Source organism: Lonchura striata, chromosome 18 (assembly GCF_050655825.1).
Source record: "Lonchura striata isolate lonStrDom1 chromosome 18, ASM5065582v1, whole genome shotgun sequence".
Lineage (NCBI taxonomy): Eukaryota > Metazoa > Chordata > Aves > Passeriformes > Estrildidae > Lonchura > Lonchura striata.
Window position 1 is genome coordinate 13530001 of NC_140720.1, and position 24720 is coordinate 13554720.

A 24720-nucleotide genomic window follows, 5' to 3' on the forward strand; every position below is an offset into this window, starting at 1 on the left:
GCATCAGCAAAGCTGGTGGCAGCTGCTGAGCTCTGAGGATGAGGTTTTGGGGTGTTTCTGACACATCTAGCAGATGTTCTGCAGTGTTCACATTTGCTTTCTGCCGTCCTTACACCAGGGGTGACCTTAATTGTTGCCTCCTGGAGAGCTGGAGAGGGACTTGGGACAAGGGATGGAGTGACAAGACAAGGGGCATGGCTTCACTCTGCCAGAGGGAGGATTAGCTGGGAAATTGGGAAGGAATTCTTCGCTGTGAGGTGCCCAGAGAAACTCGACGCTCCCCTGGCAACATTCAAGGCCAGGCTGGGACAGTGGGACCGGATGATCTCTAATGTCCCTTCCAACCCAAACCATCCCACGATTCTGTGAAGACAACGAATATGGCAGAGACGAACAGGAATATTTCGGCGCTGTTAAATTCCCGTCGGCCCTGCCAGCGATTTCCCACCGGGATTTGTTCGCTACGGCTCCATTGCGGGCGCTGGCGGCGGGCTGAGGCACCGCCCGGTTCTATGGTGTAATGGTTAGCACTCTGGACTTTGAATCCAGCGATCCGAGTTCAAATCTCGGTAGAACCTGCCCCAGTTCCTGTTTTCGTGCCTCGCTAGAGCTCCAGCCCAGCTCCACAGGGTGTCCCCGACCTTCTCCAATGCAACGAAACCCACAAAACGCTTTCTATTATAACTAAGAATTTCGTTATATTTTGCTGCTGGTTTTATATTAAGTACTTCTTGGGGGGAGGTATTCACACTGTGGAAAATTTCATCAGGCAGATGTACAGAATTCAGACATTATTTTTGCACCCAACTACTCACTTAGGAAATAAAGGCAGAAATGCAGTGTTTTGGGGTAAACTGCACAATTTAAATAAATATTCTCTCTGCTTCGCTGACACAAACCCTCAGTAGTTATCAATCATTTCCAGAGCAGCTAAGGACATCTTCCACCTTGGCTCCCCTCCTCCAAACCTGTCCTACGAGTCACTTGTTTACACAGCAACAGGAACAAGCCTGCTCTGTTCAACAGCTCCTCCTCTGGCCAGGTAACCCTGCCCTGCTGGCCCTTGAAAAAAACACAGAACACCTTCAAATCCAGTTATTATTTAGTAGAAATCCAGGACCCAGCTGCTTAGGAGAACATATGAAAATGTTTGCTCAATTCATTAAATTTTCACACAACTTAATGATGAAAAAAAAATCCCTTGCCTGTGTCAGGGCTGATTTTCATCCTTTCCTCAACTGTTGGATCAGGTCACACACACAAAAAAAGATTTTTTCCTGTGCTTTTACATTTCTCTATCCACTCAGCTCAGCACAGCCAGCCACTCTCAAGTGCTGGTTTCACACATCATCATTCTCCCCAGCACAAGAGCTTTAAGGCCACAGGGCTTTGCTGCCTTGCCAGGAATCAATATATTAACTGACAATTCTAGAGAGCAAATCACCATTTCCTGCAGCAATCTGGCAACTTCCTCCTTCCATTTCAGAGAGTTCAAGGAGCTGAAATCCAAAAGTCCCATAAAATACTGATACAGTATTGGTGCCCCAGATAAACCCCCTGGGTGAAACCAGGTGTACTTAACGAGTTAAACTTTTACATGGAATGGGACAGAACCAGTGCAGAATTGAGTACTGTGATTTATTCATAATTCATGGTCATGCTGCACTGGAAAACAAAGCACCAAAATTTTCTAAAAGTCCTCTTAGCACAAAATTCAAGGGGGAGGTAAAGCACTATGGCTGTGGCCATGTCAGGAGATTTTCCTGTTGCTGAAGAGGCAGTAGCAATAGAAATTATTAGGGAATCAGAATTAAATAGTGCTGTAATTCCAAAAGTGTGGCTAAAAACACATATTGCCAACATTAATGGACTTTCCAATGCAGATTCAAAAGCCAGCATCAAACTTAGGTAAGTATTTCACTACATATGAAGTTGCAACAAGGTTTTCCGATATATGCTAAAATTTCAAAGCAGGTGAAGGGGGAAAGATTAAAAGCAAAGTTCTATCCTGTAAAACTGGCACTTTAAAGAAAAGGCCTTTAAAAAACTAAAACATTTTATTCCAGAAATTCTTCTAAAAGAAAAGCTGACAAAAAACCCCAAAAAACCAACAAAAAGACAAGTCTCAGTTACTTAGGTCACTAATGATAAAAATTCTGTGTAGCCACTTGTCATGATTTTGCATTTAGGGAAGTGATGGAAAGGTTTGTTATGCAAAACCACAACACCACTACAAGCTCAGTTAGATGCCTTGTCTTTAAAAAAGAATTCTGCAGCAGACAAATCATCAACAGCTCTGCACTGTGACTACCTCAGTAGGTGAAAACCCTTGAGCAGATGGAAGAAACAAGTTATTTTGAACTCTGAACCACCAATTTCCCTTGCAGTTGGAGCAGAGCAGAGTGATCTCACCCACTGCCCAGCCCCTTCCAGCTCCCCCGGCAGCACAGGGAGTGCAGCAGGCAAGCACTGGCCAAAGTGCCACCAAAACAGTTCAGGGCTCTGCTTCCAGAACAGCAAGGCAGCTCTTTTGTAGTTTACTGAGGATTTCCTCAGAAAACAAAACTGGTTTTGTACCATTTCACCCAGTACACGCACATAAAAAAAATAAGCACACTGTACCAGGAGCAGCAGAGATATAATTTAAACATGCATCCAGCTAGAAACCATATATACAGAGAAACAGGCCTATACAAACAGAACAGGACCACTTTATTACATTACAATTCTGGTGGAGCTTTTGGAGGAAATCACGGCAGATAAAGCAAATCAGACCGAAGGAGGTGGATGTTGCTTCTGAAAGTGATCTGTTTTGAAATGCCACACAACACCCCCACCTTTCTCCAGCACACATCTATTACAGATCCAGCTACACACAGCTCTTCCCACGACTCCTGGACTCCCTTCCTGTACAGAGGTAGATTTCTGTCGATGTTCTGATATTGCACCACGTTAAGTATGATTCTTATCACGTTAAGTATGATTCTTATCACAAGGAACAACTTGCAAAGGCTAATTTATATAATTCATGGGCATAATCTCATTGTGGGCATTTAGGTAGTGCAGTAAGTAAATTCATTTGCACTTGAAAGAAAACCTCCAAGTGCAATGGTTTGTTATTTAGGTGCAGGTCCACTGGAAAGCTGCAGTTTTTTAACAGCTTCACATTAAGAGAGCTGTTTCTTGTCAGCAGGGTGACACCTCACTGTCTCTCTCCTTTTCAGCCTCCCTGACCTAGCCAGTGCCAGGTCTTGCCCTGCCTCCCTTGATGCTTCATCCCATTCCACTGTGTCCAGGTTAAATGTGCATTTTAAACACTGACAGGTTTTTGCAGGATTTCTTACTCATACAAGCAGTTGTAATATTGAAGAAATTTGCAAGAAGATTGATTGAAACTGCATGAAATTATTAAAAAAGCCCATCCACACTCAGGCTGCATAAGGAAAGCTAGAACTTTGCTAGCTTCAAACAGCCATTAATTGTGAACAGATCTGATGCTATCAGGAAAATCTGAAGAATTCTGGCAGGAGTCTTAATTTCTTTTGTCCATCACATTCTTGAGTAACTCTTTGACAACTGGGGAAGCTGCAGACAAGCTGCACAGCAGTACCACTTCACAATGTCTGTTAAGGAACTTCTATGGCATATTTATAAAAATAACTGCATCAAAAATCACGATGCCAGCATATTGTAACTCTGATGAGCTCACAAGCATTGCTCAGTATTTTTTCTCAGAGGCACCCCAGGAAGTTATTTTTTGCAGAAGTCTTTCAACATGGAGATAAATGAAAGAAAAATCTGGGCATGTTCCACTCTCAGAGCGAAGCCAAAGCAAGCAGCACCACTACTCCTGGCTGCAAGCTTGTCAGAAAACTCACATGGGAAGACAGTTCTCTTTTTGTACCAACCAATCTATTTGGAACTATTTTAAATGAACCATTTAGCATTAACTTCCCAGATTCAGTTTCTGTGAAGCATTCTGTGACACAACATCAGTAAGAAATAGTGGCTAGTTTAGAACTGAGTATTTTTTGTTGAATTATGGATACAAGGTTTGTAGAAATTCATTACATCTCTCCACATATTCACTTGTCCTCTAAAAGGGCCAAGGTAATTAAATCCCAAGTTACTTCACACCAACTGCATCAATACTGAAATTCCTGTTGACTGTTTTCCTGTGATGATAGGACTGCAGACCTAGAAGTAAAATCATCTCACCCTCCTGGAGGAGCCCATTTTGTGCAGTGAACCCTTCACTTCAGGGAGTAACTTGATGAGGAATTACACTCCCTGTCCCTGGCAGAAAGGACTTATGTACCTTGCAAGATCAGGCTTTAGAATGAAGAACTCCATTGTATGAGGGAAATGACAAATAGTAGAAGTGAAATGACAGCGGCAGGAACCAGGGCTTTTGGAGACTTGTCTGGTTTTACTAAGCAATGGTTCTTCCCAAAACCATCTCCAGCTGGGCAGAGCCTCGCTGGGTGCACAGAGGGCAGCCCAGCTCTGCAGTTACCATTTGATGTCCAAGCTGCTGGTGCTTTGATTCACTGCACTGTACGTGGTGTGCAAAGTGTCCTGGACCTTCCTGGAGTCCATGCCCTCCAGCCAGTCCTGGTACATCCTCTGCACGTGCAGGTTGGCTTCTGGCAGCCTGACAGGAATTGCAGTGTACACCTCTTCCATCTGGGCAAGCAGGGCTTTGTCTGGTTTGCCATCCTCAGTCTGGGCCTGGCCCTTTCCATTGAGGCACCCTTAGGAAAAAAAATAAATTAAAAAGGTGGAAGGTGATGGAGATTTGATATGAAAATAAAGTCTCTGTTAACTCAGAATTCTTTTTTCACACTTCTCTACAGGAAGTTTTTTTTAACTTCCTCCCACGCTGTTACAATTTGTATTTACCTAAAATGACTCCAATATCAACTTCATCTTAATGGAAAGGAGGTTTCCATATCACAAATCTTTCTCTGCATTCTCCACGGTTTTATGATCCTAATTATGTTCCTTGTCTTTTCTTGCCCTTGACAACTACCATTTCAGAGCATCCTCTGAGGTTTGGCAGTGCAGTGCTGGCACTTATTTATAGGTCAGAAGAGAACAAATAACTAATGACTAAATTTAGAAAACTCAATCATTTTTTGAGCCAACTCTGCACCTGTAATTGGTGTTCTGGACCCTTAATGAACAGTGAGATTTTAGATTATTAAGAAGAGAATTAAGAGGGAATGAAATGAAGTGCCTGCCTTTAAGGCAGCTTTCCTTTGAGATTCAAGATACATGTGCAGAACAACTGCAGATCCACAATTATTTTTACCTCCTGGGCAGGCAAGGACTTCTACAAAATGGTAGGAAAACTTCCCTTTTTTCAACTTCAGGACCATGTTTTGGATATTTCTGAAGCCATAAGCTGCTGCAAAACGCAGCACTGTCTCCCCATCCTTTTCAAGGGTAACTTCTTGAAAGTCCTTGTTCCTGTCAAGACACAGAGAGAACATTTTAATCCCCTGCATTCCCAGAGGAACAATCCAACTGTGCCAGTTTGTGTTCAGATGCTCCAAAGGGAGCAGAACAAGTGAGATCAAGGTGAACTCTTCCACCTTCTAAAGTGAGTAAGCAGAAGTTGGGGTGGAATCTTTGTAATAGAATTCTACTTAATTTCTAAGTGCAGGTAAGGTTTTAATTAAATTATTACCAGCAGGAGCTGCTGCACAGTGAGAGACTTGCAGGTTCAGAGCAGGTTTATAGCCTGTAGCAGCCAAACACCAGGTTAGCAGTAACTGCTTTCACTGCAGCACCAACCAAAGCAGGGGAAGTTCCTGGCCTGCAGGAACGAGTTCCTTGCCAAGAGGGTGGCCAAGTGTCTAAGGGACATTTGGAAATACCAACTGGAAATACATTCTTCTGTTCTAGCTCATCCATTCTATGTAAAAGGATACAAAACTCTAACTTACTTTAGTGCTTTGTAGGTTATCTCCTTGACATCCACACCAAAAAGCTCCTTTGCAGCGTGTTTAAAAATGTGCTCCAGGTAACCATCAGATCTCTTCCCGTCATGCCTTACTACATCTCCCTCCTTTAAGCCATCAAACCTTAGGGAACAACAAAATGGAAGATCAACTCCAAAAATTTCATTCTTTCACTTCAATAAAGTAGTGTGTTTCTTCTCTTCTGTCTCCCCCACCAAAAAGTGTTTTGTGGCACTGAGAACGCATTACACTTTTATTTATTACAGCTTAAAAATGTAAATTATTCAGGACAGCAGTGAGATGATGAAAAAAAGCATTTAAAAGAAAAGATGCAGGGCCCTCCATGTTGAGAAATATCAAGCAACAGTAATTTATAAGAATGCACCTTCATCACAATCTGATGATTTTGTTAACAACCTTTTACTGCTCAAGAGCCATTTTGGTGAAAAATTATTTAAATAAATGGTCATTTTTTGCTTGTGAGAATACAAAACTACTTCAGAAGTTACAAGTCTTTGCTGACAGTTCTCCTGCTTTAGGAACTGTTTGTCACAGTCTGTAACACTGTGCCAATAAAATCACACCAAATTAGTAGAGCTACAACCAGGTTAGAACAGTATACACTGAAAATAAGTGCTACACTGTGGTTCAGGAGAGAAAATGGGAGATCCTATCCCAAGGGCATCTCCTGGAAGTTCAACTCTCCCCTAGTCAAAAGCAGCTCTGAAGGGCTCACATTCATACAACTGTTTTAATACCCAGCACTTTATCACAAATTGCTGCCGTGCTGGGGCTTGTTTTAAGGGGATGACTTTAAGTTGTTTAAATTTCTCTGCAAGATCTACTTTTAATACCCTAGAAGAGCAAATATTTACATCATTAGGTCTCACAGCTGAACCAGTATTATAAGATTAGCCCTTTAAAAAACTACATTATTTTCCAACATAAATTGAGGGCATTTGGCTCTTTCAGTCTGGAGGAGACAGAGGTCAGACACCACCAGGATCTGCAGCTGCTCCTGAGGGACAGCTCTGATCTCTGCTCTGTGACAGTGACAGAACCCATGGAATGGCTGGAGCTGTGCCAGGAGAGGTCTGGGCTGGATTTTGGGAAAGGTTCTTCCCCCTGAGGGTGCTGGCACTGCCCAGGCTCCCCAGGATGCCCAGGTGGGATTTTTGGAGGGTCTGAGCAGGGAGAGGGACTGGACAGGGAGATCCTTGTGGGTCTTTCCAGCTCAGGCTTTCTGTGATTCTATAAATTGAGCCAATGAACCAGCACATTCTGAGTAACAGCTTGTCCTTTCATTGCACAGGCTGATAGAGAACTAAAATCCTGTCTCTATGTGATCCTGACACAGAATTACACGATTGTCTCTGATTATTCCTGCAAGAACTTTATTCATTCTCATTCTGTGTGACAATCTCAGGTAGAAGCAATCAAAGAGCTGATACAAACAAGCAAACACAAACACAGCTCTGAACACGTTCCCACTGACCCACTCAAATTTCTCCCCTCTAGGTCCAAGCAGGATTCCAGCTGGAACTGGAAGGGATTTTTCAAAACTTCCAGAGCTTTCTGTTTTGTGCAAGACAGCACGTTTATTGCTCCACTAGCAGCCCCTTGGAAAGATACCAAGGAACATCTGTCACAGCTGAACAAAGATCAGGGAGAGCAGCCTCTGTAACTAAGTCTGAGAATTAAACACCACACACGCTGCTCCCTGAGCAGAAGGGATGGAAACAAAACCTCTCCAATGCTTTGTGTGCTTCTCATCCAAAGCACAGTCCAGTTGGATCTAATCCTGAAAAACTGACTGCTGTCCTCAGTATAGAAACCAATTAATTACCATTTCCTGAAAGGGTGCTGCTTCTAGCAATCTCCATAAACATATTGGGGAGTGAGAATTTACTGCCAGGATGCTGCTGTGAGAGAGGGGAGCCCAGAGCAGATGGTCAGCCCCAGGACTGTGTGCCAGCAGCTTTTTGGGAGGCAGCTGGACACAGATCAGGCTGCTGGGCTCTCCCCAAGGAGCACAGGAGAGCTCTGAACAGGGCCAGCAGCAGCCCCAGACAGCCACACTTCCTAGCAGGCTTGAACTTCATACACTCACATCTATTATTAGTGTAAATAATCAATATTTATCAATAAATAATAGATAATCCTTAAATATCAATCAGGAGCTACACAAATCTTCAAGTCATAAATGTCAGAAGAGCTACAGTATAAGGCTCATTACCTCAAGTTATCTGCTTTGTATTTAGACAGTACATGTATTTTTATATTATCTCTTTTATATATAGCAAGAACATCTAAGAGAATATTTTTGTGGGTTTGGCCACTATATAAGGGCGAAGCTGTGGTATACTCAGGCTTTGATGCAGGTTTTTTTCTCTAAAAAGAAAAAAACATTCTTCTGAGCTGTTTTATATTTATGTCATGTGGGAAATGGATTTATAGAAAATTCTCAAAGGTTGACAGAAAACTCACATAGTGTACATCTGTATGCAAGCATTAAAAACCCTAAGAAATACTGACTTAAAAATACTATAGAATAAACCAGACATTGTTAAGAGAGAAACTAAACTAAAAACAAGTTTCAAAAGATGACCTTACAAATAAGACTAGATACTTTAGGGAAATAAAACTATATAAAATGCATTGTAGTAAGACCCATGATTGACTTTAAGACATTGACTTTACAACATAGAGTAGCTAAAACTGGTAAACCAAGAAACACTTACAATGTATTGTAATTAAGCAATAGTTGGCTTCTGATTGTGATAGCATGAATTGCAACACTTGCATTGTCTCACCCTTCAAATGAGACTGAAAATAGAATAAAAGTTTTTAAAACATCTTACCCCATCTCTAAGTCACAAAAGAGCTTTATCCAACAATGTTGAATATGCTGCAACATGATGTGTGTCATTAAAATAAAAAAGCAATCCACAGCAAAACTACTTACAAACTATCTACAGCTACTTCAGCCACATCTTTCATCGACACATTTTTCTGTTCCATTATTTGGACAATTTCACCTGTAGGAAAACACACAACATTTTACTTTCAACACAAAGCACAGCACACACAGTGCCTCTGTCTCAGAGATCAACACCCCAACACCTGCATTGCTTTGTGTCACATTCTCCAGCTCCTCTGCAGTGACTGAGGAGCCTGGCAATTCCTGCCCCAAAGAAAAGGGACCTTCAGCTTGCCCAGACTCTGCTTAGAGCCTCAGCCTTTCTGTTAGGCCAAGCTTGGAAATACCCAAACTACACTGCAGGATGTCTGGACGCTAAGGCTAAAGACAAGATCCTCACCAAAAGGCAACTGGTGCCATGAATTAGGAAAAATTCTTAATAAAATAATAACCATAGACAAGCCAGACAAATGTTTTAAATATGGATTTGCATAACTTTTACATTCTTTAACAGGCTGTCAAAATACCTGATTTTTTAGATGAATAGAAACTTAGAAGGAAAGGGACACATCACTCTGCCTTCCCTGTGCACTACCAGGAGCACAAAAATGTGTACTAATTTTAATTAAAAATTTAAACATTTTTATTTTTTTGGCAGAAAATGTACTTTCTGCCATAGCACATTTGGCAGAAAAAAGTCAACCTTATGACTAAAGCAGACTTGAAAAAAGCAAACTCTGGCATAAAGACTATTCTAAAAATGGTGATTCACTTATATATTCATAGATGATAAGTTTAAAAAAGTTAACCTGATGTCAGGACACAATCAACTTCTGCTGAATTATACAAGGCAGTGTAGAAATCTTCCCTCAAGGCTTCCAGCTTTTTGTCATAACAAGGTGCAATGACTACATGGAAAATTTTATCAGGAGACAAATTCTGTGGAATACAGAAGGGAACACATGTGAATTCCATGAAGAGCAAAAAGACAGTTTAAAGGATGACAGGGACAAAAATAGTGACATAAACCTCAGGACTAAGTCCCTACCCATTAAATTTAAAGAATTTTCACACTGATAATGATTTGCCAGATGTCAGAAAGCATCAGCAAACTTCCAAAGTCAGTCTCTGGCTGGACCAAATTCCCTCAGACCATGTTTCCTGCAGCTTTTTGATTGCCTTATAAAGTGAATTCAAGGCAGGAGTTCAGAGTTCTGGTTTCTGGCTGTCACTCACTCACTTTCACCCAGAGCAAGCCCTTCAGGATTTGTCTATCCACGTGCAGACACCAATCCTTCCCTACAGAATGTTCCTGTACTTCCTTTTATGTGTGATAGATAAAGAAGAGCAGTTTTTTTCAACATACAAAACTGAGGATAAAAAGGTTAGCTCCAAGAATACAGTGCTTTTATTGAGCTCATCTAACAGGGCAATTTCCACATTTTTCTCCTCCACTCCTGTTTTGGCTGTGTTGTAGAACTACACAGGCAGCATTTCACAAAAAAGAAACCCTTTAACTGCTATGGATTTAAATTGATCCATAAATATTTAAATCCATGTTGCACTGGAGGTGCAAGGACTGCAGCCAGCTCACACTGCACTGTATGAAACGAGGTTCTTTGTACATTCTTCTCATCATGGGCACTTTACAGCACAGAGCACCATTTCTTCTTCAAGTCAAGGACAAATGTAATATACTAAGATCTGTATCTCAGTATTAAAGCCCATTTAATAGAATATAATGGCAAAAATAAATCAGAATTACTTACCTGCTGCCTGGCAAAGTATCCCTTCACTAGGGAGCCCATGATCTGCTGTGGAGACTTTGCAGTGCAAATGTGGGAGGTCACCAGGTTGGTGAGAACCCTTTCAGCATATCGGATCCAACCTGGAAGCACAAGAAATGACAGGTACAGAGAAGTGACCCACAGGCACAGCAAGTGCCTAAAAATGATGACACACATTCTAAAAATGATGACACCTTCACAACAGGGAGAACCTTTCTATGTTGGCTGGAAGCCCCACCTTGGAATCATAGGAAACCTCAGGGCTCTGTTAATAATGCTTTAGTCAATAATTCACTGTGCCATGAATTCTAGACCAAGGTCCACTGTGAATTTCCTGACCTGTTACCCTTCCTCATGCACAGATTTAACAAAGCAGAAAGAACAAGACCCCAGCTGACAGAAATTTGACCTTCTAGACCTCAGCCCTTGGATCACCACATACTGCAACAAATGCACTGTTTGGCTGCTTAACTGTAACCTGGTGTTTCCTGAGATTTAATATCCCTGCACCCAGCCTGCCTCCCCTAGAACAGAAGAGCCAATGAAAGCATTATTACAAGATGCACATGGATTAAGCTTAGGAAAAAATGGCTTATTTTACTATTGTTAGGGTAGCCACACCTTCAGCCAGCCATTTTCTGGCTTGTGTTGTCATCAAAGAGCAAGAAAGCATTAAAATGACCATATAAACTCCTGCAGTTGTAACTCAGAACATGTTATTTTTGGTGGTTTCTTGTGTGATCATGAAGATGCATGTATGCATCTGCAGGAAGTGCAAAAAATCTAAGCAAGCTTTTGCTCCTGTAAAACCCCATTCCTGGAAAAGGAAATTGATGGACTGGGACAAAAGCATTAGAATCCTAAATACTTATGATCTTCCTCCTGCTGCTGCAAGTCTGCCCCATCTGAGATGACACAGAGGTTGGCAGTGCCTTAAAAACATCAGATTTTCCAGAGCAAGTGCTTCATGTTGCTCACCAGCTTAGTACATTAAGGAAAGAAATGGATTCTTTTGAGATATTACATATACTATCAGTAGTAACACTACTGTTCTTTCAACAGGAAAAACCAAAAATGAGCTCAGTTTCTCCCCAGAGAGCAGCAGGAGGTGAAAAATTAAAATAGGGACAAGAGAAGAGCTTTTCTCAGGTTCTGGACTATGCAGGCTCTGCTCTTTGCTCATGGTGGATGTCATGCACCAGCCTGCTGCAGAGGGTGATAGGACTGTGCAAAGTCACACACCAAGATAAAAAGGAATAAATATATATAAATATATGTGTAAATATGTAAAGAGTAAATACTTGAGTTTGCATTGACCTTGCATCTACAGAGCAATATAAAACCCATTTTGTGCTAAACACCCAATAAACAACACCTCGGGGACACATTTCTGTAATTTGGGAGTAGAAAGAGGAAGGGGAAAAATGAACAGAAAATGCACACAGACAAATAAGGACAGAAACACAGTGAACAATCTCACTTGTAAGATGACTAATCAGGATTTTTGCTTTCTCTAATTGCTGACAAAGAAACATACCATGTTTTCAAAATGGATTTACAGTGATATTCTGGGTTAGTTTCCCAGAAATGGAAAGCACACATGCTTCTGTTGCCATCTCTATCACAATAGAGAGCTGACACCAAAACCAGCACTGAAACCAAAAATCTTGTGCAAACCACACAAGGACAAGGAAAGTGCTCCAATAACTATTTTAAAGTATTTCCACTGAGAGCAGCAGATAATCTGAGCTCTGTTTCCAGATGAAGCAAATTAAAATTACCTCAGAAATTCTAAAAGAAATCCTCAGGTTTTGAATTTTACCTAAAGCACATACAAGACAACAAAACTAAGTAATGGAGGTGTTTTGCTGCATAGGTTTTACATTAAAAAAACCAATATATTATATGTCTGCTCCTGGAGATAAGAGGTTACACTAAGATAACAGTAACAGAAAAAAAGAGACCTGTTTTTAATACATCTATGTAGTAGTTAAAGCATAACCCAGATATTTCCAGTACACAACACACAGAACAAACAAAAATACAAGTATAATTCAAACAGCAGTATTTAAAATTCAAATCAATGACAACAGCAGATTCTGGAGATCACTGACTGCAACTCATCATCACTCTAACATTTCTTTAGTAAATGCAATCCACTTGAGTTATTTCAAAGCTAGCAAGAAGTATTTTGGTATTTTTATCAGCCTTTTGAAAAGCAACACTATGAACGTTAGGGTGGAGTTGATGAGGGTGTTAGGCAAAGGAATTACTTCTACCTCCTTTTTGATACTTTTTTAGGAATGTGACTTTTTACTTGGAATTGAAATGGTGCTGTGCTAACAATGGAAAATTGAGCAGTGGCTGCACGTTCTGCATCTTTTCAGCTGGTACAAGTGCAGGTTCTGCTCATAACAGAACATGTTCTCAGGAGTGAGCCATTCAGTGAGTCAAGTCTGTGACATTTCATGTGAGAATTACTTCCCAAGTGTCAGACATAATCCATCTCACAGTCATCACAAGGAATGTCACTTGCTACTTTCCCCTAGGCTTAAGTGGCAAGTTCTAAACTTTGCTTAAGGTAACAGAGATTGTGGTTTAATTCTATCAAAGTTTCTTTAAGATTCTTTTCAATGAGAGTTTAACTCCCTGTTAAACTTTGAGGTCTGAACACACAAGAAGCACCCACTAAACTCCTCCATTCCAGTCTGATTCTCAATTCCAAGCACTGACATGCACTCAGGATAAGCAGTGATACTGGGAACAAATACTGCGTGCTTGGTGTCCCTCAAAAGCAAATTAAAAATGTTCTGAGTTATGTAAGGCTCCCAGAGAAAGCCACCCTTTCCTCAGCTCCTTGGTGGCTCCAGTGAGACTGGTTTGGAGGGCAGGAAGGATGGATAAATCAGTTCTCACCAGGGCAAGCAGAGGCAAACATTGGTAAGGCATGTTCCTCCTGGTTCCTCCGCTGGTACCGCTGCACAAATTCCCTCTGGCTCTCCAGGATACTGAAATCTGCAGCTATAGTGGTGTCAAAAACATAATGCACCCCTAGGGAAGCAAGCAGAAACATCACCACAATGTTTTCAACCTCACAAACCCCTTTTCAAAGTTCCAGGCCTATGAAAAATCTTGAAGGATCAACAGGTATTTTCCTTCCCCTCTGCAAATTTTCACAAACAGCAAGAAATAAAAGCCATACACTGGAAAATCATCTTGTACATCCAGAGTTTAAAGAGGCTAATGCTGCAAGGAGCACTGCAAACACTCTCTGCCTTGTTTCTGAGCATCCATCACTTTTAGTTCAGTTGAACAGGATGCCACAACTCCTGGCTGACATGCAGGGACTCCTGCAAAGCAATGCTCTTTTCAAGACATGCTGAAGTCACAAAAAATCATATCCAGCTAAGAGGCATATCTGCCATTGCTCAGGCTGTTTGCAGAGGTACAGGAGCATATCACCAACACAGCAGAGACCTTCTGGCTGCTCATTTGGCAACACACTCCCTATTAAGCCTACGTAACACTGAGCACATCCCCACAGAAGTGAGGGTAGATAATGAATACATTCTAGGAAATCTGGGGCCCACCAGAACTCAGGAATGCTTTGAGATGAATATACACTGGGTACAGGGACACATCAGAAAAAACATGAAAAAAAAATATATAGAGATATAGATGGTAGGAAACAGTTTATAGGTTTATTACAGTTCTTTTTCTTTAAGTAAATTTTAAAAATCCCAAACTTATAAGGAAAGTGGCGATTGCTTTTTAAATATAAACTTTGTATATAATGAGCAAAGGAAATACAGCTTTAACATAAAACAGGCAGATACAACAGTTCTTTTAATTTCAAATTACAGAAAAAAACCCAGAACTAAGAATCTTCTAGAGATACAATGTGTCAAAAGGACTGAAGGAATAAGAATTACCTTCTCCCTCAAGTTATAAAATAATGGGAAGCTTGTGCTAAGCCCTCCCCAGTTTCTTGGTAGCCAAGGTTTTGGAGGCAGCTCTACAATGTCCTTCTATTCTGTGACCTTTCCCGTGAGCAGGGAATGTCCCCAGTTTCTCACACTGCTCTATGTGGCACTGGTGCCTGGCTGCAACTTCACAGAGCGTGGAGTTCAAACCCTGAACGAGCTTGTGCAAGGGCACTTTAGGACTGCTTAACAAAATACCATGGAATGGAATCCCACCACTGGTTTTGCTTGGGAGGAACCTTAAAGTTCATCCAGTGCCACCCCCTGCCATGGGCAGAGCCACCTCCCACCGTCCCAGGCTGCTCCAAGCCTGTCCAGCCTGGCCTTGGGCACTGCCAGGGATCCACGAGCAGCCCCAGCTGCTCTGGGCACCTGTGCCAGGGCCTCCCCACCCTCATTTCTTCCTATTATCTAATCTAACCCTGCCCTGTTTCCCTCCGTGCTGTCAAAAACCCTCCCCAGCTCTCCTGCAGCCCCTTCAGGTACTGGAAGGCTGCTGAGAAAGCAAAACCAAGCAAAATGATCCCTCCCTTTCTGCTTCACCACCATAACAAATGCAAACTTACCAAGACTTTTGAGGAAACCACAGAGTCTCTTGGCTGCTTCATTCACAGAGAAATTGAATTTAGCAGCAAAATAAGGCAATGACTGAGGGCATAGAGACACTGCCAATATTTTGTGTTTTGAGGTATCACATTTCTGGTAAGTGAAACAAAGGGGAAAAGAAAAAAAAGATTCTCATTACAACAGGGTAAGGCCCCTTGCTTTCCCTTCCTTTCCCATTCCTGGAGATATTCCTTGGAGTCTCATGCTTCAGTGGGCCACATCATTAAAAACCCTGTGAAACAACCCTCAAGCTGCAGCAGAACAGGATGTTCTCTGATCCTCACAGTGTTCATCTCCAGTCATCTGTAGATGTTTCTTTTATAGAACTCAGGGGAAATTCACCCCTCCTAGGACAATTCTGTGGTTGGTTTCTGTGTGGGGTTAAGTGAAGTTAAAGGACATTCTGATGTTCTAGTAGGATGAAATATTCTAGCAAATATGAAAAGAGCTGTATGTTTAAACATTTATAAAGAATGTTTACAGAAGCAGGGACGTTTTAAGCTATAAATACAACCCAGCAACTTACACACCTGATTTTTTTGTTAAAGCTCCTGTGTCTTTATCACTGCAGTTGTTGAGAGAAAGTGGCAAAATGGGACTCTCAACAAATCAGCATTTATAGGCACTGAGGAATCCTGTGAAAGTACCCAGTGTATGGTGTGGAACTGTGCAGCTCTAATGACTCTGACATTTAGCTGAAGATTAATCTTGTGTTTTAGCTGGGACATTTTCCATACCAGTGGAACCCTTGGAAGACAAAGCAGGACTGCGCTACAGGCAAGTGTCACCCTGCAAAGGTCAGAGCCCACAGTCTGTACTGATCCCCTTGCTGGACAATGACCCTTCAAGAAGAGCTCCTGACTGCCCTTTGCTTGTGTTTGGACCCCTGGAGCTGTGATGAAGGTATCTGACTGCCTTGCTGCTGTAGGATTCAGGCCCTCTTAACAGGACCCATGTGACCCAAAAAGATTATTTCCCCCCCTTCTCTTCTAATTTTCTCACGTATGACAACATCATTCTGTATGGACAGTTCAACTCCTTCTAAAAAATGTAAGTATTATGTAATTAATCCATATTTATGACACACATGTACAGATCAAGAAGTTTCAATTCTAGTAGCTCTTGCACAGAAGTCTGGAGCAGAACTAAAATGATTAATTTAGTATCAGGTTCTAAGGATCTGAGCATTACACAAAGCAACTAACTTCTAGAAAAAACAGAACTCAGCAGAAAATAAAACAGCAATAGAACACTTACAAGGTTTGCTAAGAATATGGACAAAATGTAGTTAGGTTGAATGTATATTTAAAAGAATGCTAATTTCACAAACATGTCTTTATAGGTTTGTATAATTTGGGTATATTAGCACCAAAACCACCCAGAACAGTCCTAGCAGTGAAGGTATATATGTATAAACACTAAACTACAGAATAATTTGTTAGTACAGTAATGAAATCATCACATTGCCAATAAATTCTCCTTCTGCAGGTGCAGTGACTTTCCACTGGTGTTTATGTTAAGTGCTGTGACCTTGCAACTTCAGTACAAAATAATTTTAAGTACTTTTAACATTTGTGTTGCCTGACTTCCTCTTTGCAATAAGCATAACCTGACAAATCCTCACATTATCCGCCTTGGGAAACCAAGCTGCTTAGGCATTCTGTAACTGCCTCCTCCTCACAGAAAACAGCGGGGTATTGTTTGGGTCACTTTACCTTATTAAGGTTGAGAATACGAAAGAACTCCTTCTGATTCTGCTGGAAAACTCTGGCTCCTTCTTCCAATGTCATGCAACTGTCACAAGCTAAGCAGTCGCTAAGGAGTATTTTAGCATTAGCCAGTGTATCAAACTCATTTTTCTGGTGGCAAAAAAAGAAGTAAACAAGAATTGAATACTGATCAAATGATTTTCAAGATCTCTGCAATGAGCCAGATGAAAAGCTAACACAGCATTCCTATTGGGTTTAAAGCAGGACAATCCTTGACACTTGCATAACGTCCAAGATTATTTGCAGGTAAACAAAATAATATGTTCCATCCCAATCATAGCTCTGCTCCTCCTATTACTGTGAAACTGCGAAACGTTGAAGTGTAAACAAAAATCTAAATTTAGCCCCTAGTCCATATGCTAGTAACTTAATTTGCACTGTGCTTCAGAGCTGACAGTCCCCATCAACTCATGGAGCAACTGAGAAAACTTTCCCTTGAACTATTAAAGCTCTTTAACCAGATGTCCCTCTAACAGCAAGGTGGCTTAGGCTTTGTAGCACGAGGTAAAACAAAGGGAACACAGTTCTACAATTGCTCTAAACATATTCTCTTGAGATCAAGAGTTTCACACTATCTGCAGCTCACTTGAGAAGAATGAATACTTGGATGTAAGGAATAAGTAGATATTTTGTCCACTTGTACTATCAAAACTCATCTTCTTACAAGCTCTCTGTTCTGGAGACTTGATATAAGTGTTTTAGCACTCCAAATTTTTAGAACTTAGAATTTCTGTTTTGTGTTTGCATACTAAGGGCTTTTATTGCACCTTTTTACAAGATTTTTGACTCACATATTAAGGGATGCATACAAGAGCTCATAATTGTTTTCAACTGCTTGTTGTTTATTGTTATACTTAATAGTTGAAAGTTGTCTCCTTTCAACCCATTTTGGGGTCCACAAAACAAAATAATATAGTCTAATACAGATTTTAAAGGGAACATTACCTCTTCAGAGCCATTATTTGAACTCAATGCATCAACAGACGTACTTTGCGTATCGTCATTTTTCTGTTTTTTACTGCATTCCTGAAACAAAACATAAAACGCGTGCATTATGCAAAGCCTGCTCACCATTCTGTAAAAACACTTCTGCCGAACTGTTCCCATCATTAACCACCGGCAGAGTTATTTACAGCGTTTTAGAACACGCGCAAGACAAAGTGCAATTCCTACGATGGAAGTAATTTCCGTGGAATCGCCCTGCTTCATCGGTTTGCGAGCTCTGGGCGGTTCGGGGCTGCCGAGGGCAAGCCGCACGCCGGCGACAGCGCGCCGCTCCGTGACCTTGGGGCCGGCGGGGCTCCGAGCCCGTCCCCGCCGGCGGCATCCCCCCAGCCGGGGGGCGGGCAGGACCCGGCCGCCGCACTCACCTTCTTGCTGCAGTTCTCGCACTTCATTTGCGGCTGCCGCGCGGAGCCGGCCGCCGGGGCTGCGGGACAGGAGAGAGCGGGGCGGGCGGTGAGAGCCGCAGCGGCAGCGCCAGCCCGCCGCCGTCCCCCGGTCCCCGCCGCCGTCCCTCGGTCCCCGCCGCCGTCCCCCGGTCCCCGCCGCCCTTTGTGGCCGCGCCCGCCCCGCCGGGCGGTCCCGGGGCGGCGCTGGCCGAGCCCCGCGGGGAAGGCGCTCCCGCACCGAGGTAACGGGAGAACGGGCGGGCACGAGCCGCGGCTCCACAGGGAAAAAAAATAAATAAATAAAATAACGACAACCGAAAGGCCCAAGGAAGCCTGCCGGGGGGGAGCGGGGCGCAGCGCCGGCCCCGTACCTGCCGCCGGGGCTGCGCCTGTGGCCGCAGAGCGGGCGGGGCGGCGCCGCCTCCCCCGCCGCCTCCCCCGGCCGCGCCCGCCGGGCTCATTGCGGACCTGCGCCGCCGCACGTACGCGGAGGGACGCCCCCATCCCCATCCCCAAACCATCCCATCCCCATCCCCATCCCATCCCCATCCCCAAACCATCCCATCCCCATCCCCATCCCCAAACCATCCCATCCCCATCCCCATCCCCATCCCCATCCCCAAACCATCCCCATCCCCATCCCCATCCCCATCCCCATCCCCATCCCCATCCCATCCCATCCCCATCCCATCCCCATCCCATCCCCATCCCCAAACCATCCCATCCCCATCCCCATCCCCATCCCATCCCCATCCCATCCCCATCCCCATCCCCATCCCCATCCCATCCCCATCCCATCCCATCCCCATCCCATCCCCATCCCATCCCCATCCCCATCCCATCCCCATCCCCATCCCCAAACCATCCCCATCCCCATCCCCATCCCCATCCCCATCCCATCCCCATCCCCATCCCGATCCCGATCCCGACCCGGACCCCCGGGCCGCAGTGATCCGCCAGCCTGCCCTCCGCGCTCGGCTTCGCCGCTTCTCTGGAGCGTCCCTGCGCATTTTTTACAACGCGCTCCTCTGTTATATCGTACAAAGGGTTCCCCCCCACCCCGCAATTTTTGTTTTTTCCCAATGGCTTTAAAGTGAAATGACACTCTGCTAGTTACTAAATACAGCATCATCACCATTCTATTTAACCAATATGCTGCGATTTCCCATTCCTGTAACAAAACACAAGTACCAGCACTGCTGTTCCCAGGCAGAAATCACAAATCCTCATAACAGGATTATTAATCAGACATCAACCTTCCACAGTCCCAAAGGCCCCGGAGTATTAATCAAGATGTTTATGATTTCTTGTTTTTCTGAACCTCAGGTTGTAGGATTTTGACAGAAAGGTTCAATCTACATTCTGCTCCTTTTTTAACCCCCGGCCACAGGAACCCACACGTACAAGCAAACGCCTACGGCTACACAGAGAAGCTATTCAAGTGTAAAATGACATTTTATAAATTAAACCACAGAACTTCCAAAAAACATGCAATTTCCTGCCTAAACTGCAACTTTTCTACAACACTGGGTAAATCCCCTCCTTCTACAGTGACCTCTAAGCCACAAATAGGTTTTGAGCACAAAGGCTGGAAGCAGGCATAGCCGGAGGGGTTTGTTAACCAAAAAACAGAACTTTACTTGTTCTGTTTTAAGGACACTGAATATAACCCCAGGGAAGAATATAGTGGGTTTTTTTTTTTAATTTCAGACTATAGGTGAGTTATCACTGAGGTCAGAGAAATCAAGAATACCTCAGCTTAACCATGATAAAACCAAACAGAAACGATTTCATACTTACCACTTCAAGGAAAGTAAGCTAATGCTGCTTTATTCAGCATTATGCCCTGGAAAAAATATCACTAATCCTGGCTTGAGGTAAAAATTGTAATAGCTTTGGTAATAATTTTCTGTGCCTCTGCTCTCTTCATTAAAGATGCTTTCACATTTCATATTAGCCCAAGCTTTTTACAGGCACAACCACTCCTGAGCAATTCCTATGTGACCTAAGAATTTGCATTTCCTACAGACTTGCTGGAATATAGCATTATCTGACATCTTTCTTGTTCCTGTGGATGAGTATTTTCATACAAAAAAAGCTGTGCCAACCTCCCACCTTATTCCACCAGGATACAACAGCTATAGTTGCATTGACCAATAAGGTGATAGGATACATGAGAAGTTCTAAATTAGAAATGTGTTGAGATTTGCACTTAAAGGCACAGCTAAAATCTTCCTGTTTCATACTCTGATTACACCTACATTTGTTATCCAAAACTGATACAGTGATTCTTCAAAAAACATGTCAGTTTTATATATTTCTATAAGTGCACAGATCATATTTAAAATATTTTTTTATTTCATGGAATCACAAAGTAGTTTGGGTTGGAATGGACCTCTGAAGGTCATCTAGTCCAAACCTCCCTTCCACTAGACCAGGTTGCTCTGAGCCCCATCCAGCCTGGCCTTGAGTGTTTCCAGGGATGGGAATCTGGTGAACTAAGTTAGTCATCTGTTACAGGACTGGATTAAACACATTCTTCTGCAAATCATCAAAGGGCAGAAGACTGAATTTCCCCCCATGTTTATTTTGTATTCACAATGAAAAACAGAGAACTGCATAGAAATGGAAGCATTTTGCAGAAATATTGAGGACATCTTAGGTACATACATTAAGTAGCCCTATGTTATCCTTCATTTTAAGAATACTTGGATTGAATTTATTTCAATTTAAAAATTCAAACAAAAAGAGCTAAAAGTTATACAAACTGAAAAGTGTGCAAGGAAATCTGTTTCAGTGCACAGTATAAAGTTATATTTGTGAAATCATTAGATAATTAGATGTCTCATTTATTTTATTGCCAAGAGCACTTTCTGTTTTCCATGAACTATGGATGCCATTTTCCCCCAGCACAGTGGATCTTTGACACCCTGAGACAAGAAAGCACCATCCTGCTTTAATCTGGGGATGGTAACACTTTCCACTTTTGCAGGGCTGCTTCCCAAAAGCCTCCATCTCTAAAACCTTTCCTATGCCAGCAGCAGGTAGCACTTAAAGGCATCACTTCTTTTATTGCCACTGTTGATGTATTTTGCCTCCGTGCTCTTTGTAACATTTATCCCTGCCCTGATACATGCTGAATGAAATGGAGAAATAAGAATTTCCCTGTGAAAACAGTGTGTTGCAAACAACTGCAAAGTGTTACAGGCTTTGCATCAGTCCTGCAGGGCAGTGCCAGCTGTAAATGGCACAGTGACAGCACATGCCACTCCCCAGCTGTCAGAATTGGGCAATAACTCTTGGCTACAGCTGGTGAACATGTATTCCATGAAATCTGTGCTTTGCAGGCTGCACACACACTGTTCCCAGAGGTCAGGGGCAGCATGGAGAGCTGCTTCTGTGGGGTGAGCTCATTTCTAACAGGACTCGCAGCCAATTCTGTCCAGCCAAAGCATTTGGTCGCTGCTTCCAAGCAAGCACTCTGGGAATTTATCCTGGCACTTAGTAACATCACGTGCTTATTGCATAGCTGAATTCCTAAGTTTAAGACCTTAGGGTGAAAAAAAAAAAAAAAAAAGTATCTAGAAAAGAATATTTAAGGAAATGGTCTGAAAACGAAAAAGCACCAGAATTACAGACATGTCAGACTAATTCAAAATAAAGGCCAGCTGTGTTCTATCTGCATGTTCTTGGGTTTAGGTCAATGACTTACAAGTTACAAGTGTGTTTACTACACAAATAGAACATAAACACTTCCACAGAATCTATTTTTACATTGTTGAGGAAGAAGTCTACAAATAGTCAATCACATATTCCTGAATTGTTTATTTTGGAAAATAGTTTTTGTTTCTGCAGCAGTGGTTTGGAATTCATGCTGTTAAGTCCAGGCTTTCAAAATGTTCATTCTTCCTTTTTCTATTGGTAGGCAGAACAGCACTCACCTACTTCAAAGAGCTGGGGAAAAATCCCCATATTTTAGAAAAAATGCTGTATTTTAGAAAAAATGCTGTGAGAATCATTAATGGATAGCAGAAACTTAGAAGGATCCTTGCCATATTTGATTGTGTATGTATGTGCTAATTCCCATGGTTGAAAAAACGTCTCTGTAACTTTCATAATTAAATTAAGTCATATCAGGTTATTCTAGTGTGACCTCTGAAGAACTGCAGAAGTAGAGTTGCTGATAATTTTGCAATTAGTAAAATAATAATAAAACATATGCTGTGTGGTTTATGCTGAGTGGAGGGGACAGATGAATTTCTTGCTTATTCAAGAAATAACACAAGAAACCTTTTGTCTTGTATCAATTAAAACAGCTTAACATTTGGTTCCCAGAGAAACCAGTTGCTTATAAAAACTGATTGACAGCTAATTAGACATAAATATCTTCCCAGAAGAATCAGTCAGCTGTTTGTTTGGGTTGAGCACATGTGATACTTATTACTTCCTATTTTTCATCCAAATCCAGCAGCTGGTACCTTGTGACTCACAAGCAGGCCAGTTCATTCTTGCAGTTCCTCACTGCCTTTCCCATTAACACACTTAAAGAGAAACTGCACATCAGCTGGTATTTTCCAGTACTTACACTTAAATGTCTTTACCATGGACTCTGGGGTGTTTTTTTCCCTATATTCACTATAGAATGTTATGAAAATCACTGATTTCACCAGACTAATGTTGAGAACAGCTAAATAAATTTCTATCATGTCATGGCCTGAGCAAACACTCCAGAATATATTCATGTTTGGAAAAAAGCCAAAAATTGAGGATTTCACCCAGGAAGGACATTCCTGTGCAACTGAGACAGGACCAAATATTAGTTGTAGATGAAGTTACACACTGACTTAGAATAATTTAAGAAGTTAAGCTAAACGACAGATGTCTGCACTTCACCCATCCTGCCTGACATAAGCAGTTGCTCTAATGGATTGAACAGGAACAGCTTTCCCATGTGAATGATGTTTGACTGAAACGTGAAAGATTTTCCAAATGCAGCCTATTTGTCCACAACAGGAAAATTACTCCGTATTTCAAGTGAATTAGAAACTTTTTCTCCCCAAATAACAGATTTTTAAACCCAAGCCTTCAGCTGATGTACAATTCAGAAAACTCATGTTGGACCTGTAAGATTATCGCTGATATTTCTGCTTTCCAAATATAAGTGATGTTTAGATTTTAGAAAAAACAAGTTATTTGTTGATGAAATTGCCTTGTTAAAGTCTAGGGCTTGATAATGTTTTAATGATTTCAGACCTAGCAGAGGTTAACAAAGTCTGAGAAAAAAGGATGCCTGCTGGCAGCAGACACAATTCAGAATTTAGGGGCCATCTGGCAAGAACTCCCAATATAAGAAGAAACAAATGAAGCCAACTCAGCAACTGTGCTGAAATCAGCTCCAAGTGGGTAAAAGGTAATTCTGGCAGGTGGAATCTGCAACCGCTGACATAAGAAACCCACCGACAAGAAGGAAAGACTGCGCATGCAGACTTATTAGCTTGACAAGTGAATCATTAACCAATAGAAGACAGAACACCAATTATTAAGAGAATTATGTAACTTGTAGGCAGTGAACGTTAATGTCTGTGTTTGCGGAAATGTGTACGTAGTTAAAAGCTTTGGTGTGCTTGATCTGTGGAAACCACTTTGCATCCTGAGCAGAATAAACGTCTCCGTACTAAACTAAACTCTGTGTCTGTGTTTAGAGAGCACCTAAAATCGGTAACACCTCCCTGCAGACGTTCCAAACCCACCTGAACGCGTTTCTGTGTCAGCTGCTCGAGGTGTGTCAGCAGGGTTTGGCCTGAGCGATCTCCACAGAGGCTCCTTCCAACCCCAAAGCTTCTCTCACTCTGCCACAGCCGAGGCTCAGCACCGGCGCTTTTGGGGCAGCGCTGCCCCGAGTGCTGCCATCGAGAACCCAGACGTTTCCTGGCCTCCCCGAGCCCGGGGACAGCCCCCAGGGGAGCCCTGTTCCAGCGAGGGGCTCCCCTGCCCTCCCCGACCCCCTCATGCAAGGGGCCACGTCCACCTCACCCATCGCGGCCCGGTCCAACTGCATCCACTGCGGCTCACCCACACACCCTGGAGCAGTTCACTCCTCTAGCCACGCGAGTTTTCTGCTCTTTCCAAGCACCGCTAAAGTGAAACAACCAAAGAAACATCGAACGCTCGTACTTCAGCAGCACCCGCGGGCGGAGGCGCCATGCTGAGTACTGGCAGCGCGCCGCCATCTTGGCGCGGCGCTGCCCTCACGGCCGGGCAAGGGAGGTTTAGAGCCCATCCTCTGCGCCATGCTGAG

General features: G+C 42.6%; 1 protein-coding gene and 1 non-coding gene across 9 annotated transcripts in view; one reads left to right on the plus strand and one right to left on the minus strand.

Annotated features, from left to right (window-relative positions):
* NARF (nuclear prelamin A recognition factor) overlaps positions 1–24669 on the minus strand; it is a 26998-nt gene extending 2329 nt beyond the window's left edge. The window contains exons 1-12 of one of the 8 annotated variants that reach the window (XM_077787333.2): positions 24173–24669; positions 18402–18460; positions 17977–18057; positions 16978–17121; positions 15223–15355; positions 13590–13724; positions 10656–10774; positions 9696–9825; positions 8932–9004; positions 5952–6089; positions 5315–5472; positions 1–4754 (exon numbers count right to left, since the gene is read on the minus strand). The exon at positions 1–4754 is cut by the window's left edge and continues 2329 nt beyond it. In XM_077787333.2, the coding sequence (XP_077643459.2) occupies positions 4513–4754; positions 5315–5472; positions 5952–6089; positions 8932–9004; positions 9696–9825; positions 10656–10774; positions 13590–13724; positions 15223–15355; positions 16978–17121; positions 17977–18057; positions 18402–18428 (1380 nt within the window). In that variant the 5' untranslated portion in view covers positions 18429–18460; positions 24173–24669 and the 3' untranslated portion in view covers positions 1–4512. Of the gene's footprint in view, positions 4755–5314; positions 5473–5951; positions 6090–8931; positions 9005–9695; positions 9826–10655; positions 10775–13589; positions 13725–15222; positions 15356–16977; positions 17122–17976; positions 18058–18401; positions 18461–18737; positions 18826–19352; positions 20212–24172 lie in introns of those variants that run through there. The other 7 variants (XM_085556939.1, XM_085556938.1, XM_085556937.1 and 4 more) reach the window with 7 other exon arrangements.
* On the plus strand, positions 507–578 carry TRNAQ-UUG (transfer RNA glutamine (anticodon UUG)). Its single transcript has one exon. It is a non-coding gene; the product is annotated as a tRNA-Gln (tRNA).
* Positions 24670–24720: the final 51 nt, after the last annotated feature.